Consider the following 18,095-nt stretch of genomic DNA (forward strand, 5'->3'; position numbering starts at 1 on the left):
TTATTACTTGTTTAGTTAAAATTAGTTATTAGTTTAATTTCCATTCCCTGAGTTCGACACCCTACTTATTCAACTATACCACAAAAAGACAGGTTCACTGCCTTTGTGTGCTAAATCTATATTTTTAGAGTTGGAATAAAACCAGTGCATTTTATACACATCAAGTTTTTGGCGTCGTTGTCGGAGAACGGTTGAAAAATTAAATCTAATTTCTAGCTTTATCGATCCTTTGTGTGTGTTTATCTTACACAAAGTTATTTTTTTTTAGTAATTTAGTAATTAGGTTAAGTTTTAGTAATTATTAGTTTTCAATCGTTTTTATTTAATTTTATCTATTTTAGAGTATTACACAGTGAACTCGCCGAGTGCAGTCAACCCTAATCGGCGAGTCCACTACTGATTGGTAGTTTAGTTTTTATTTTCGTTATGTTTCATTTTTTGTTCTTTTTACGCGTTTTTCTTGTTTTTGTTGTAGGATTTTCATGATCAGAGGATCCAACACTCCCCTGGTCCCCCCTTTTGAAGACCCAGAATCCGCGTTGAGGAAAAACAAAGGCAAGGACGTTGAAAGCTCCAATACACCTAAAAAGTCACCTTTGACTAGCTTGAAGACGGTTTTTGGGAAGAAGAAGAACAAGAAAGAAGGAGTGACCAGCAGTAGAAAGAGCGAGGAAAGTAAGCTAGAAGATATTGAAGATAATCCAAAAGAAGTCGAATTTGAATACGACTACGAAACTGAATACAAAGAGGAAAGCGATCAAGAAGGAGACTTGGATAACACCATGGAAAACATTGATGAAGTCCCCATGGGCGAATGGAACAAGAGGATACGAGATGATATCGGCCCGGGAGTTGTGCAAACCGCAATTCCTGCAACTGCCACTTTTGAGCTTAAGGGTCACATACTTACTCAACTCAAAGAGATCCCCTTCTACGGAAAAGACCACGAAGATGCTTAGAAACACTTGGATGAAGTCAATGATGTAGCTGATTATTTTAATGTTCCAAACGTACCTCGCGAAACTCAGCTGCTTCACATGCTTCCGGTTACATTGAAGGGTACTGCAAAGGATTGGCTTAAGTCACTTCCCCCCCGGATCCATCACTACATGGGCCAAGATGAAAGAAGAGTTTATTAATTAATTTTGCCCACCCTCCAAGATATCTAAGTTAAAGAAAGCCATAGCCAACTTTGGACAACAAGCTGGAGAATCACTTTATAAGGCTTGGGAGAGGTACAAAAGTTTACTAAGGAATTGCCCACATCATGATCTTAATAGTCAACAAGAAGTCTCCATTTTCTATGATGGAGTGAATGTTACAACAAGGCAATTACTTGATTCGCAAGGTCCACTCACAAATAAAGCACCCCCGGTGATAAAGCAACTAATTGAAGAATTCTCTAAGCATTCTAGAGAATACCACAATCCAGGGAATGATGTGACGAGGGGAGCAGCTTATGCATCTTCAGAAGATTTGTCAGCAGTTATGGCTATGTTGAAAACCATGGATAGGAGGATGAATAAAATGGATCAAACAATACATGCTATTCGGGTGGGTTGTGAGAATTGCAATGGACCTCATCTTATTAGAGATTGTGACTTGGATGAGAATGGAAATAAGAAGTGCAAGTGTGCTACTCAAGTGGTGACAAATATGATGATGATTGGCGAAAACCCAAGAAAGAATGGCTTCCTTATGATGAGTATAAGAAGGCTAAGGGGGAGAAGTATAAACAAAAAGGAAGAGGTTTTTACCAAATGGAGGAGCCGGCGCAAGAAAGAAAACCAAGTTTGGAGGACATGCTTACTAAATTTGTAGCTGCCTTAGAAAAGAGACACAATAACTATGATGCTGCAATACAAGAGACTAGAACAATACTTAGAAATCAACAAGTATCTATCCACAACATTGAGACGCAGCTGGGGCAACTTGCCCAACAAATTAATCAAAGATCACCGGGAGAACTTCCTAGTAAAACCGAAAACAACCCACGAAGCGCGCATATAAATATTGTGACAACTAGAAGTGGGAAGATAGTTACTCCTCTGGCTCCTATTTAGAACGAAGATCCCAAGAAGGTACAAAAGGAAGATGCAGAAAAACAGAGCCAAAATCAAAACCATTTAAACCCAGACCCTACTCACCGAGTCCAGAATATGGACTCGACAAGTCCGATGCCCGATCAGAAAAGCCAGCCTCCTACGAAGCCATATTAGCCTCCATTTCCATATCCAGCCCGAGCTAAGCAAGAAAAGAATAAAGAAGACTACCAGAAGTTTCTAGACCACATAAAGGCTCTTTAAGTTAATATACCATTCATCGAAGTAGTTGCACAAATGCCGAAATACACCAAATTCCTCAAGGGGCTTCTAACCAATATAAGGAAGATGGAAGAAGTGAAGGAAGTGGTTCTTAATGAGAATTACTCAGCTGCCACGTTGAACAAATTACCGAAGAAGAAGGGTGACCTGGGAAGCTTAACATTGCCTTGCCAATTTTGGAATTTGGCCACCATTCATGCTTTGGCTGATTCGGGAGCAAGTGTAAATCTCATGCCATATTCATTTTTCAAGAAATTAGATCACTGGGAGCCGAGGCCAATTCGAATGGCAATCCACTTAGAAAATAAAACGGTTACATTCCCAAGAGTAATATGCGAAGATTTATTGGTGAAGGTTGATAAGTTCGTGTTCCCTGTGGATTTTATAATTTTGGACTAGGAAGTGGATCCTTAAGTCCCGATCATCCTTGGAAGACCTTTCCTTAACACCGCAAGCGCTATAGTTGACATGCGAGATTCAAAACATACTATATGGGTAGGAGATGAATCAGTCACTTTCGGGGTTGATCAAGCCGTGAAGCATGCAAGGAATAGTGATGACATGGCATTTTTGATTGATATGTTAGATGAATTAATGGAGGAATGGAATAGTGAAGAACCAAAAAAGTCCACCATCACCTTTGCTGAAGAACTTGATGTTGAAAGAGACCTACTGGAAATAGAGAGATTTCTGGAAGAAGCTGATTATAATGAATTAATAAAGACCACTGAGCAGCCTACTCGCCAAGTAGCCCCGATCTACTTACCGAGTCCATATGAAGAACCCAGAGTTATCACAAATTCTGCCCAGGACTTGACGAGTTCCTCCACTGGACTCGACGTGTTCACCATGAAGAACACGAAAATTGAGCTGAAATCATTACTAGATCACTTGGAGTACGCGTTTCTTGAAGAAGATCAACAAAAACCTATAATTATAGCTACTGATTTGGCTAAACATGAAAAAGAAAGTCTTGTTGATGTACTAAAGAAGAGGCAAGGTGATATAGCATGGAAGATTACCGACATCAAAGGAATTAGTCCAGCCTATTGTTCACATAAAATTAACTTAGAGGAGGGGGATAAACCGGTAAGGAGGTGGTAAAATTACTAGATGCCAGGATTATTTATTCGATTTCAGATGTCCCATGGGTGATCCCGGTGCAAGTTTTTCCAAAGAAAGGAGGAATGACGGTAGTGGCAAATGAAAATAATGAATTAATTCCAACAAGAACGGTTATCGGGTGGCGTGTTTGCATCAACTATCGAAAACTAAATGATGCCACATGCAAGGACCATTTTCCGTTACCATTTATTGAACAGATGCTCGAGAGGCTATCTGGGCATCTTTATTACTGTTTTCTTGATGGTTTTTTAGGCTATTTTCAAATCCCAATCGACCCACAAGATCAAGAGAAGAACACTTTTACATGCCCAAGTGGAACATTCGCATATAGACGTATACCCTTTGGATTATGCAATGCACCAGCTACTTTCCAAAGGTGCATGATGTCCATCTTCCATGACATGATAGAGAAATTTATGGAGGTTTTCATGGATAACTTCTCAGTTTTCGGGTCCTCCTTTGAATATTGTTTATCCAATTTGGATTTAATGCTAGCAAGATGTGAGAAGACTAACCTTGTCATTAATTGGGAGAAGTGTCATTTTATGGTAAAAGAAGGGATTGTGCTGGGACACAAGGTATCAAGAATGGGGATAGAGGTGGATAGAGCAAAGGTGGACACTATAGCCAAACTACCACCTCCAATAAATGTCAAGGGGGTAAGAAGTTTTCTAGGCCATGCGGGGTTTTATAGGCTCTTTATTAAAGATTTTTCAAAGATTACAAGGCCCTTTACTCAACTACTTTTGAAAGATGCACCATTCAACTTTTCTAAAGAATGTCATCAAGCATTTTATCTACTAGAGGAAAGATTAACTACTACTCCTATTATGATAGCACCAAATTGGAATCTTCCTTTCGAACTCATGTGCGATGCTAGTGACTTTGTTGTTGGAGCAGTTTGGGGCAAAGAATTGACAAGCATTTTTAGCCTATCTACTATGAAAGTAAGGCCTTGAACCCAACACAAGATAACTACACTACTATAGAAAAGGATCTACTAGCAGTGGTCTTTGCCTTTGATAAATTTCGCTCATATTTGGTTTTGCTAAAAACCATAGTTTTTACCGATCATTCTGCCCTTAAGTATCTCTTTACTAAACAAGATGCAAAGCCCCGATTGATACGATGGGTCCTACATTTACAAAAATTTGATATTGAAATACACGATAAAAAGGGAATGGAGAATGTAGCTGCCGACCACTTATCAAGACTAGAAAACCCACATTTGGAAGCACTGGAAGAAGATAAAATTAGAGATGACTTTCCGGACGAGTACATTCTAGTGACCACATGGGAGGAGCCATGGTTTGCAGATATAGCTAATTACTTAGCTACCAAGTATATCCCAAAAGATTTTACCCGCCAACAAAAGAAGAAATTCTTTTCAGAAATAAAATACTACTTTTGGGACGAGCCATATCTTTTCCGAAGCTGCACGGATGTGTATTTGGGAAGGAAAGCCGAAAAATTTTGGAGCATTGCCATAGTGTGCCCACCGGTGGACATCATGGAGCACATTACACGGCTAAGAAGATATTTGATATTGGGTTTTATTGGCCCACAATTTTTAAAGATGCTACCCAATATGTCAAAGAGTGTGATGCATGCCAAAGAGTAGGAAACATATCATCCCGAAACGAGATGCCCCAACATAGTATTCAAGTGTGTGAAGTGTTTGATGTGTGGGGATTGATTTCATGGGACCATTTCCAATGTCAAAAGGGAACAAATATATTTTGGTGGCGGTTGATTATGCATCCAAATGGGCGGAGGCACAAGCTTTACCAACTAATGATGCTCGAGTGGTGGTGCGCTTTCTAAAAAAAGTTATTCTCAAGATTTGGAGTTCCTAAAGCTCTTATTAGTGACCGGCGCACTCACTTTCACAATGATCAATTAGAAAAAGTGGTAAGAAATATGGGGTAACCCATAAATTCTCTACATCTTACCATCCACAAACTAGTGGGCAAACTGAAGTGACGAATAGAGCATTAAAAAGAATTTTGGAGAGATCGATGGGTAGCAATCGAAAGGAATGGTCGGATAGGTTAGATGATGCACTTTGGGCCTTCCAAACAGCTTTCAAAACACCTATTGGTACTACACCATATAGGCTAGTTTATGGGAAGCAATCTCATTTACCGGTAGAAATAGAGCATAAAGGTTTTTGGGCTTTAAAAATGTGCAACTTTGATGTAGCAAAACTTAGAACCAACTGGTTAATGCAAATGAATTCTCTTGAAGAACTTAGGAATGAGGCTTACACTAGCTCCTTGATTTACAAAGAAAAAACCAAGAATTGGCATGACAAAAGAATCAAGGGTAATAAAGACTTTCACGAAGGGAAAAAAGTGTTACTTTTTAATTCAAGGCTCAAACTCTTTCCGGACAAGCTAAAGTCATGATGGGATGGTCCATTTGTAGTGAAGAAAGTTTCTCTACATGGAGCTATTGAGTTATTATCAAGAGATGGCACTCCTTTCAAAGTTAATGAACATAGGGTGAAAAAATATGAAAAAGGAATCCCGAGGAATGAAGAACTTGAAGAAGGGCATGGTAGAAACGTAGAGCAGGAAGGAGTCCAGCTAACGACTCCTTAAAAAGAAGCACTTCCGGGAGGCAATCCGAGTTTAGAGTTTTCATTTCTTTTCCCTTTATTTTTCTTTTTCTTTTTCAGATTTAGGACCTGTTTTTTTTCAATCTTCTTCTGAAATTATGCTTAAATTGATTGCTTTAGGGTAAGCAATGCTCAAAGTTCGGGGTGGTGGCTTAAAAATGGAGTTTTTTTCAAACTAAATGATCAAATCGTTGAGTTCACGAACTACTCGATGTGTATTTTCTAAAATCCACGAAAAAACGCAGAATCGCATATCTACTCAGCGAGTAGGTGTTACTACTCGACGAGTCCACGTTTTTAATTGATTTTTTTTACAATCTGTAAATAAGGGTTTCTTTTACCCTAATCATTTTCATCAGTAGCCTCCCAAGCATACTTGCCGAGCACTATGTTTTCTCTCAAGCAACTTCTTTGATTTCTTGCTGAATCTTCATCTACAAAGCCAAAGAAATCATGTCCTGAAGAGGTCGGAGCTCTAGAGGAGGAGGTTATGGAGAGATTCCATGGCTTGCTTTCCCACAAATCACTTCAAGGTCTTCGCAAGCTCGGGCGAAAAACAAATTGGAGACGCTGAAACAGAAAGAGATTTACCTCCCCAATGCAATTAATTGGGATTGGTTTAGTCGAACCAGGTTGGAAGAGGAGTTAACACCCTATTTGGTGAAATCTTTTGAAGTGAGGGGAACAACAATAATTTGTGATGGGCGATTGTAGCTTTTCAAAATACAAGAACCCGTATTTACATAACCGTGTTTGGAATTCTTTGCTACTATCTCATTACGGGTTGGTAGTGAATACTATAACCCAAATGTTATCACTTTTTGCCTTGGAAGGGAGCTGTGCCAATGCAGCATAGCAGAACTTGCTTGGAGGGTAGGTCTTTATGATCAAAACATCATTATATCGGAGGACTTTGAAACATTTTTGGAGCAATGTCATAAAGATCTTTCCGAGGAAGTCATTGCCTCCACTTGGTGGAATAATATTGCAAATCGGGTTTATATTCCATCTTCTGCTCAGGAAGGCCATATCCGTTCTCCGATCCATCATCTCATCCACCGCCTCATTACTAGCACCATCAACATGAGGAAGGATGATGACAAAGTTCCTACTCTCGACATTTTCTACTTGTGGAGCATAATCACCCCGGAAGTTTTTTGCAACTTGCCTTATTGTTTGGCAAAATATCTTGCGGATGGAGCGGTGAAGGAGAAGATTACCTCCAAAATTAATTGGGGTATGTTTGTTACAAGACTAGCAAGATCGTATGGGATTTTCGATATGCAAGAGGCAAGAGCTTTAACCGTGATTTCTCCTCCTCCATCTAGCATTACATTATTCCGGAGGGCGAGGATTGTGGAAACATTTGGGGATTCATTTGCAATCCCAACCGAAGACGAGGTGATTGTTCCCGAGGAGCCGGGATGAAGAGTTAGGCATAGGAGGGAATGGGCCCGAGAAGACCCACCGGTTATCCTGGTGGAAGACGAGAATGAGGGCTGGGATAATGTGGAATATAGGAGGTATATGGATGATATTGGACAAGGTGTTAACTATAATGATGAGTCATTCAACTATCTCTTTCAACAAATGAACATTGCTCCAAGGCCCGGGCCCAGATATCCATACATAATGAGTTGGGAGGAGCGTATGCAAAGGAGGAACAACCAAGCAAGTGGAAGTGGAGCAGGAGGATAGGACATGGAAGAAGAAGCTTGAAATTTATTTATATTTGGATGTTTTTTTTTTTTTTGTTTGATGTTTGAACTTTGATGTACCCAAATATTAGTTAGGACTTTGTTTGTTTTCTTTCACTTGTGGTTGTTTGTTTTTCTGGTTTGAAGATCAGGATGCATTTAGGAGTCTCATTGGTCAAGGCTAAAGTGAGGGTTGGTTTAGATGAGAATGTGAAATGTTAAATTTAAGGTTGAGTCTGTTAGGAATAAGAGTGACAAAATACGTTATTACTGAAGAAAATAAAAGGAGAGTCACTGAAGTGTCCTGTTTCAGCACCCCAGCCAAGGATAAACAGCAGAAAAAATTATTTTCAACTCAGCGCCCTACTCGCCGAGTGCACCTACGGTATTCGCCGAGTTTATGTGCAATTCCACGACTTTCTACTGGGGGCCGGTCTACTCGCCGAGTTCACGTTTGACTCGCCGACTCCCTTAATGTTTCACTCTCAAGATCTGTTTTGGGCACATTCACTGCAGCTTTTGTCCATATCTTCGTAAAGATTCATTCCTGGAAGATTTCTGAGAGCTTTGTCCTAAACAATTGGAGCTATTTAGATGTTTACCACATGCGACATGATACCCAAGGCATGGATGAGTTGTTTCCATGTCTAAAGACATTTGAAGTTGGAGCTTTACATGAAGAGTATCAACCTCGCGACTACTATCCCAGGAGAGTTTTTTCCAATTCCCTCTATATTTTATATTTTTTCCTTTTCATGCATAACATGCAATGGGGACATTGCATAAATTAAGAGTGGGGTAGGGGGTTGGTTACCTTTTAGTCAACTTAGAATCCTAATTTAGGCTTAATTTTTTTCAAAAATGTTGCATAAAAAAATTGCTTAGGATTTAACTTAGAAAATTATGGTAAAAGTATTTAGGATTCCATGTTAGAATTATGTTGATGATTGCATGAAGACCCAAATGTTTAGTTGAACCTATATACATTCTAGTGCATTTGTGGCCTCCTTATTCTAGTGAAATCATGGGACAAAAACACGACCTTGCTTAGTTTGAAGGATGCAATATGTTTAGCATCGTGTACCAGAAATGTATCCAGAAAATTTTATTTTTAACTAATAAAGGTTGAAGTTGAGTGTCCCTGCTTGAGCATGTAGGTTTTTGAGTGATAAAAAAGTGAGGTACATGTAAAAAAAAGAGTGAATTACAAGAAAAAGTTTGAAGAATTTTTGGAGCATCAAAGTCAAAGTATGAAGATCAAAGATAAAAAATTCAGAAGAAATTTAAAAATTGAAGATACCCAAAAATCAAAGATCAAATTGTCAAAGAAGTGAAGAATTCCAAAGAGCTCTATAGTGGTATCATAAATTGTAATTTTCTAGATTATGTATGCTTGGGTTTCTCAACCAAAAATACCTTGAGGTTAGGAAGTTTTCTGCGGATGAATTCGGAGGGATGCATAAAATGAGCATGGTTCGGAATAAGTGGGCGAATGTTTATGAGGATTGTGAGTATTTAGAGTATTGGGGGGTCTTTTGGAAAATTTAGACACAAATGCATGCGTTGCGGTCTTAGCATAATGGTTGGGTTCAATTGGAATTGTCTTATGTGATTCTAGTATGCTAAAATTCGGTTTTGCTTGGGGGCAAGCGAAAATCAAGTGTCGGGTATTTTGATATGTGCATATTTAGCCATGCGTTTAGTATAGATTTTTATCAATTATTAGCTAATTATTTGCACAATATGGACAAAAGGTACTTAATAACGTCTAAATTATATTTTCAGTCCAGAAGACATGCTTGGAAGCAAAAAGGAAAAAGGAAAAGCAATAAGAAGTTGGAGAATGAAGAAAGAAGAACAAACCAGAAGCTACGCGACGAGTTCCAATGAATGTTCGCGAAGTAATGTCCAGAATCCTTGCCGTACACGTATTTCTCAAAGGAACTCGGCGAGTTGGATACCTACTCGCCGAGTTGCCCATGTTTTGAGATAATTATAAATAGAAGATCTAATTCTGAATTGAAGAGTTTTTTGGCTTCTCTGGAGAATAACTTGCGACTGAGGAAACCCTTGGAGACCTAAAGAACCCTAATCTTTGATCTTTAGAAGACTCAAGGCGAATTAGGTTAAATTCTCCACTTATTCTTAGAAGTGAATCATGTCTAGATCAACTAAATTTGTTTTTAGCTTCTCTTTTACCGTAATCATGAGCTGAATTTTTGTAGTTTCGATCACAAGTGACTTATTCACTAAGTATGATCTCACTTACTAACTTGGTTTGAATGCATTCCTTGTTAAAAATCAACTTAAGTGTATACTTGATACAATACCTGCTGTCTTTTATATTTCCTTTACATTTCCGCACCTAAGTCACTAATTATCTAACTGTAACTTACTGTTATTGTTGAGCTTTTTAGATCCCTTGAGATAAACTATTCCGCAACTATACTTGTTCTAACGTTTGTTCAAGTGTGTCTCAAGTTTTTCTCTCAACAATTGGTATCAGAGCCAAAGTGGTTTCTCTTTGAAACAAAACTCTGGTCTTCAAAAGGTTTTCTATACCACTAAAGCTCATTTCTTAAAAAAAAAAAAAAAAAAAAAAAAAAAAAAAAAAAAAAAAAAAAAAAAACTTTTCAAAACTAGGAAATATGGCACATACATTATCTCTCAATGTATCAAATAGTGTTGGTGGTTCGAACAGATCACCAATACTTGTGGTAAATGAATACCATCACTGGTCCCAGCGAATAGAGAGATACTTACGAAGACTTGGAAGAGACATATGGAGGTCTGTTGAAGAAAGTACAAGCCGATGGAGCCACATCTAGGCTAGGAGGAGGTCAACCAGCCTTGAATTGTCCAACCAAAGACGATATTGACAAAATGGAGAGTGATGCTATTGCTTTTTATGAGATTCGTGTGGATTTGCTCCTGACAATTTTGATATCATCATAAACTGTAAATCAGCAAAAGAGATATGGGATGTCCTCAAGAACCTGCATGAAGGAACTGAACAAGACCAAGATAAAAAGCTTACTACTGCACTTAATGAGTTTAACAACTTTAAAGCTCATGCGTGAGAAAGCATAGAAGATTCATTCAAGAGGTTTAATCTGATAGTGACTAAACTATCCAATGCTGGCACCAAAAGAAGCAACCATGAAACAAACCTTCAGTTCTTGAACGATTTGGGAAGACACTGGACGACAGCTAAAATGATTGTTCAAAGGGATAGGAAAATTCATTCTCTATCTCTCTATAAGCTCTACGGAGAACTGCAAGCCCAAGAGTCTACGGTACTTAAGGACTGTGCAGACTTCGGTGGTCCACTAGCTCTCGTAGCACAATCTCCTCATTCTCAATCATATACCAATTCGTATGACTCTCCACCACAATTATATGAAGCAGACTCAGAGTATGATGATGAAGAAGAATTCCAGAATACAATAGCTCTTGTTAGTCAACAATTCAATAGATTACCACCTCCTTCCTTCCGAAAGAACCAACAATACAACAAACTATCTTTAAACCGCAACTTCCAAAACAATCACTCTCGTTTCACTAAAAATCCTCACCCTCACCCTCCACCGCAGTCCCAAAATACTCAAAACAAAGAAGTACCGAAGTCCATTCAAATCACTGACTCTTGTACTCTTTCGGAGGGCAAAATCTGTATTATAGCAACTGCTGATGAGGATAGTTCCACAAATCTGAAGAAGAATCATTGCTACATGGCGAAATATGGAACACTCAGCATTTTCGAACAGGTAAAACTTATGATTCAAACTCTAAATTATAGCATGCATGATTGTCAGCCCTTCATATACACTCTTAATGACACGTGTGCTACCGTCCCTACAGACTACAATAAAGCGTTAGATGAGAAGAGCATTGCGTCCCAGGAGATGTTTCACGTTAAAGGACGTTTGGACAACAAAAGACTCAAAATGGCTATGTTAGAAAAAGACTTAATGTTAGAGAAAGATGCTAGGATGTTAAGTGAAACACAATTAGAAATAGATTTGAATCCATCGAGAATCTTGTTAATAATTGATACATTGACAATACTTACAATTGGGGTTGGTTCAATGGGTATCCCACCGCAATGGGCTCATCACCTAGGTTCACTCCAGACCGTCCCTATGTCCCTCCTGATCATAAATTTCTGTTTCCGGCCAATGACAAAACCTTTCCTAAGGATATCAAAGCTCGCTTTGGTAAATTTCATTATCTGAGTAACAATTGTGTTATCGAGGAAATTCTCCCTGAACTTTCTTACCCTATGAATAGCATAATTCATTCTGGTTCTCAGACATCATCCGTAGTTGATGAGGAAATTGTTATGGAAGGTTCCGAAACATCAATGGACTTCCCGTCTCTACTGTCAGACCGCAGTGTCCCTTACTGCAGTCATGAAACGCAGTCTAACCATTTATCTTCCATCAAATGTCCCGCAAATGTACCCACTCAGACATATTTTGCCGTAGTTCAAAACTCCGCACCACAGACCATAGTCAAAAGTACTGTGAGCATTCAACCAATTCATCATGAATTGCCAATCGAAAATTTTGAAGTTGGTCAATGTTCCTTGAATCTTGAACTCTCCAGTTCAGATGAATCAAGTCCTCACTTTACAAAATTACCAAAGGTTTCAAGGAAACCACAATTAAATGTCACTGTCTGCGGTTCTCCTAAAACCGAGGCGAAAAAGGCTTTAAAAGAAGAAATTTGATCTCGTGGTAAAAAGCGAGAAAATCTTTTAAAACAAAAGAGATTTGAAAAAATTCTTAAGTCTAAGAGTCCTGAAAATTTTGTTTTCTCAAATTATCTATCCAAAAATTCTGCAGTTAAGAAAACAAAGAAAAAGGAAAGTACAGTTTCCAAATCCATTCCTCATTCATCTGACACAACCCAAAAGAAAGTAAAGTCTTTTCGTAGCAATGGTTTTCAAATCTATTCCACATATAATCCAAAATGGAAGGGTATCTTACCTACTCCAACTTTTTTAAAATCACATCAAAAAGTTCATAAATGGAAAGGTAATTTTGCCAACTTCAGCACTCCTAAAGTTACCTCAAAGTTTTAAGAAATCACTTCACAAAAGATCTTCACATGCTCCTACACCTGCAAAACCAGCTAAAACCACTTTTTCAAATCACACCAACACCACTGTCAAATCTCACAATCCTCAGACAGGACACAAGCATACTCCCTCACCGAGACCACTGACCAAAAAAAAATGTCAGGGTAAATGACAAAAAATTTGTGTGCCAATGTCAGTGTCAAAATCTCATTCCTTTCAAAAAAAAACTCGTAACTTTTCTCACTCTTACAAAACTCCAAAAAATCCCAAACACCCAGGACTAGGTTTGAATGTAGACCTGAAACCTATCCCAGCAACCTCGTATCATGCATCAATTAAAAATTCCTATTTTGCCCCGGGCTCCAAACTCGCTTGGATGCTCAAACTGACTTTTTAATTCTCATCCTTTGTGCAAGGAGGATCAAGAAGAAGAATGGTTGATCGACAGCGCATGCTCCTTGCACATGACTAGAAGGTTGGAGTACCTTTAGGATTTTAGGACAGTTTACAACGGGGTATCGTCACATTCGGCAACTGTAACATCCGGAATTTCAGGTATTATATTTATTCATTTTATTTTGAGTTTTGTGGAAGAACTCGGCGAGTTGGTGCGTAGACTCGCCAAGTAGAGACGCGATTTCTCACCCGGATTAATGACCGGACTCGACGAGTCGCATTGGTGGACTCGGCGAGTCCACGCTGTTTAATGAAACCCTAATTTCTCGGGTTTGGGGCCTATTTAAAGGGCCTTATGGCCGTCATTTGTGCTCACCAGCCCCCAGAGCGAAACCCTAGTGAACTTGAGTGTTTGGAGTGAGAGAAGGAGCCATTGTCGACCTTGGAGGTGTTGTCTAGCAAGGGAAAGGAAGCTATAGCCAAGAGGAAGCAAGAGGGTTAACTTCCTGAAGATCTGAGGTCCAGAACATCACGTTTGAGGTACTATGGAAATTTACGTCGTTACAGCAACAATGTGAATGGGATTATCCGAGGTTATGGTGTTCTTACTACTGGGAATTTTTCTATTCAAAAAGCCGCTTATTTGGAAGGTCTAAAACACAATCTCATTAGTGTTGGCCAACTATGTAAGGCAGGCCATCGGGTTGAATTTAATGACCATTTCTACTACATAATGACGAGCGATAGGAGCACTTGCTTGATCAAATCCATATTCGAAGGTACTGTGTATCCCCTGGATGTCTCTCTGATCATCGGCAAATCGTAACTATGCTTCGTATCAAAAGCAGTATCCGAAGTAAGCTGGCTCTGGCACTGCAAGCCTACTCATCTTAACTTCCGGTACATCAACAACCTGGTCACAGGGGAACTTGTCCGTGGCCTCCCCATTATGAAGTTTCACAATGACACTCTCTGCCAAGCCTGTGAGAGAGGCAAGCAGTCCAAAGCAAGTCATCCTTTGGTGATCGACTCCTCCATCTTAGAACCACTGGAACTTCTCCATATTGATATTTGCGGTCCATCTACCATAGCCAGTCTCCACCATAAGAAAGACATATCGGTTATAGTGGACGACTTCATATGTTTCACATGGGTCTTCGTTCTTCGACTCAAGTTAGAAACACCGCAGGTGTTCATTAACTTCATCAAGGAGATCGAGCTTCAAATCAAACTACCAGTGCGTCATATCCGCAGTGACAATGGAACTGAGTTCACCAATCATCTTCTGAATAGTTTCTTGGTGTCCAAGGGTATAACTCACAATTTCTCAGCTCCCTATACCCTGCAGAATAATGGAGTTGTAGAGAGAATAAATAGAACTCTGGTGGAAGCAGCCAGATCAATGCTCAACTTTGCTAATCTTCCTCTATACTTCTGGGCCGAAATGGTGGCCACTGCATGCTTTGTACAGAACTGCAGAATAGTGTGTAAATGTCTCGGCAAAACTCCACATGAGGATCTCAACAACAGAAAGCCTAATATCCGATTTTTCCATATATTTGGGTGCATATGTTTTGTGATCAACAATCAAGATCATCTCAACAATTTTGCACCTAAATCCGATGAAGGCATCTTCCTTGGCTACTCAACCAACAAGGTAGCATATCGTGTTCTCATACGACATACGAGACTAATAGTCGAGAGCTTTGACGTAAGGTTCGGTGATTCCTATGTCTGCAACACCGCTCCCTCCACCGAAACCAAAGCAATCCTGGAATGTGATCTTCCTGACTCTTCAGGTCCTTTAAACATAGTTGAAGTTAAATATGATGATCTCTTTGATCCATTAGAGACTGCTAAGCTATCCGAAGTTCTTGCTTCTCAAGAAGCCCAAATGCAACATGTTGAAGTATCTGGTCCTAAGCTATCCGATGATGTGTCTTTAAATACTTCCACCTCGCTGGTTGAAGGGGAAAACTCAACTGCGGATCATACGACAACCATCGAGATTCCAGTACTAGTAAAAGAAGCTTCGTCTCTCTGCAAAGGATCGCAACCATCAAACGTTTCATCAGACTCGGATGATGAAAACATAGAGACTATTGACACCAGATCAGACCCAAGAGTTTTCACTTTTCCATCAATCTAGGGGAACCTTCTCAGGTTCTAGAAGAGCTCCCATCCTCAGTCCAAAGGAACCTCTCCCAATTGCTCAATAAAATGCTAATTTCACTCTAACAATCCAAGATGACTCCGCAGGATGTTCTCACGTCCAGGGGGAACTGCCGTCTCCAACCACAGAATTTGCTGACATTGAAGACATTCCCTCTACCGCAGTTGTTGATCATCTACAACCCCGTCTTCATGTATGGACAAAGGACCACCCACGGGGTAAATCATTGGAACCCATCAGCAGACATTCAAACCATATCTTCACAAGATTTATCGGATCACTGTCACTACGCAGCATTTATGTCCACTATCGCCCCTCAAACAATCAAAGAAGCTCTAATGGAGCTTGACTGGATTACTGCGATGCATGAAGAATTAGTAGAATTTGAACGAAATAGTGTGTGGCAACTCGTTCCAAAACTGCAAGGTCACACCGTTATTGGTACTAGATGGGTGTAGAAGAACAAGCTGGATGAATCTGGTGTGGTAGTCAAAAACAAGGAAAGGCTAGTTGCCAAGGGTTATAATCAACTAGAAAGAGTTGATTATGATGAAACATATGCCCCGGTAGCCAGAATGGAAGCTATACGCATCTTTCTAGCATATGCAGCTCACAAGAATTTAAAAGTGCATCAGATGGATGTCAAGAGTGCTTTCCTTAATGGAGAGTTGAAAGAGGAGGTGTATCTTCAGCAACCTTCGGGCTTCGAATGTCTTGAATCCCCAAATCATTGCTACAAGCTCAAGAAAGTAGTTTACAGTCTAAAGCAAGCTCCAAGGGCGTGGTATGAGACTCTCTCATAGTTTCTTATCACGTCTGGCTATAAGAGAGGAGTGATTGATCCCACTCTGTTTAGAAAAGCAAATGGTAATCACCTTATGCTTGTACAAATATATGTGTATGATATCATCTTCGGGTCTATAGATCAGGGGGTGGTAGATGATTTTGCCAAGCTCATGACCAACAAATTTCAAATGAGCATGAATAGAGAGATTAACTTCTTTCTAGGACTTCAAATCAAACAGGTCCATCAAGGGATATTCATCCATCAAGAGAAATACACCTCTGAACTGCTGCAGAAATACTCAATGGACAATTGTTCCTCAGCTAAGGTCCCCATGGCCTTTAGTCACAAGATTTCTGTTGATTCATCCGAAGAATCAGTGGATCTCAAAACTTATCGAGGGATAATTGGTTCATTGATGTACCTCACTGCAAGTAGACCAGACATTGTCTTTGCAACAGGCATATGCGCAAGGTATCAAGCTGACCCAAAAGTGTCAAACATGGCCACAGCCAAGCAGATTCTAAGATACTTGAAGGGGAGAAAAGCTCTTGGTCTTTGGTATCCCGCAGGGAATGACTTCAGCCTACAAGCATTTACTGATGCGGATCATGCCGGATGTCGTTTGGATCACAAAAGTACTTCCGGTGGATGTCAATTTCTGGGTGGAGAACTTATCAGTTGGTCTTCAAGGAAACAAAGTTATGTCTCACTATCTACCGCAGAAGCTGAGTATGTGGCCGCAGCGAACTGTTGTTCACAAGTCTTGTGGATGAAAATGCAACTCATGGACTACAGGTACAGAATGTTGCGGATACCAATTTATTGTGACTCAAAAAGTGCCATAGCGATTTCTCACAATCCTATTCATCACTCGAACACAAAGTACATTGAGCTACGATATCACTTTATCAAAGATCACATCTTGAAAGGTAACATTGAACTAATTTTTGTCAACACTAATGAAGAGATTGCTGATGTATTCACAAAAGCACCTGACTTTGCCAAATTCAACAATTTCTTACAAATGTTAGGAATGATGAATATGGATCCACAATTTTTTTGAATTGATAGGTACCACAGACGTCTCTTGGTCTCTGCTTGCAGTCCTATATGGATATAAGTATCATACATAGTTGTTGGATATTTTGGGTACAACAGTATATTTATGTACTCCAATACAGATAGTGTACCGCAACCATATATATATATATATATATATATATATATATATATATATATATATATATATATATATATATATATATATCCTCGAGGTCCTTAATGTTTGTTATTTATGACTTTGTTCAAGTGTGCTCCTCAGTTGCTCTACTGCAGTCCTTTTCATCTACCACAATAAAATAAAATAAAAACAATCTGCAGTGGATGCTCAACACGCAGTGAAAACTCCATCCGCAATGACATTAACTGCATTTTCAATCCTGTTTTAAATAATTGGAACCTGGTATGCTATTTAATGATCCTTCATTAAATAAGAAAAACATTCTAAAAAATTCAACATTCTTTTTGCAGCACATCACTGTTTCATTCTTTTAAATAAACCTATATCAGACCTATTTTGGGTATGATGACAAAAAGAACAGTTTTCCATAAAAGAAATCCTTTTCTTAAACTATCCCTTCTCCTACCCCCAAAACGTCTAATTTGTTTCAACTTCTACAGTATACAACATATCGACCCCCTCACCACATGTTCTTCATACGTGGGGCAACAAGGTCTGACACATCATTTAATGCTCTGTTTTTCTTAATGACAAAAAAAACTTTTGTTAAAACATGAGTGGCTAGGTTTGATTTATTTAATCAAAATAAAAACCAAACGTTTTTTACCCATATTCCTTAATTAGGGTAAACCCAATAAAATTTCGAACCC

The 18,095-nt window shown here is 39.2% G+C and overlaps 2 protein-coding genes and 1 non-coding gene across 3 annotated transcripts; 2 read left to right on the forward strand and 1 right to left on the reverse strand.

The window, feature by feature from the left end:
* Positions 1–1,167: 1,167 nt before the first annotated feature.
* Positions 1,168–1,274, reverse strand: LOC144999240 (small nucleolar RNA R71). The gene has a single exon (XR_013660758.1). It is a non-coding gene; the product is annotated as a small nucleolar RNA R71 (small nucleolar RNA).
* Positions 1,275–2,339: 1,065 nt separating this feature from the next.
* Positions 2,340–2,723, forward strand: LOC145046995 (uncharacterized). The gene has a single exon (XM_078995248.1). The coding sequence runs from the start codon at positions 2,340–2,342 to the stop codon at positions 2,721–2,723; it is 384 nt and encodes a 127-aa protein (XP_078851374.1).
* A 13,783-nt stretch (positions 2,724–16,506) lies between these two features.
* Positions 16,507–17,759, forward strand: LOC145046996 (secreted RxLR effector protein 161-like). Its single transcript, XM_078995250.1, has 3 exons — positions 16,507–17,000; positions 17,586–17,667; positions 17,736–17,759. Exons 1-3 carry the CDS (start codon positions 16,507–16,509, stop codon positions 17,757–17,759), a joined length of 600 nt encoding a protein of 199 aa, XP_078851376.1.
* The last annotated feature ends 336 nt before the right edge of the window (positions 17,760–18,095 follow it).

This window comes from Lactuca saligna, chromosome 5 (assembly GCF_052625555.1).
Source record: "Lactuca saligna cultivar CGN05327 chromosome 5, ASM5262555v1, whole genome shotgun sequence".
NCBI lineage: Eukaryota > Viridiplantae > Streptophyta > Magnoliopsida > Asterales > Asteraceae > Lactuca > Lactuca saligna.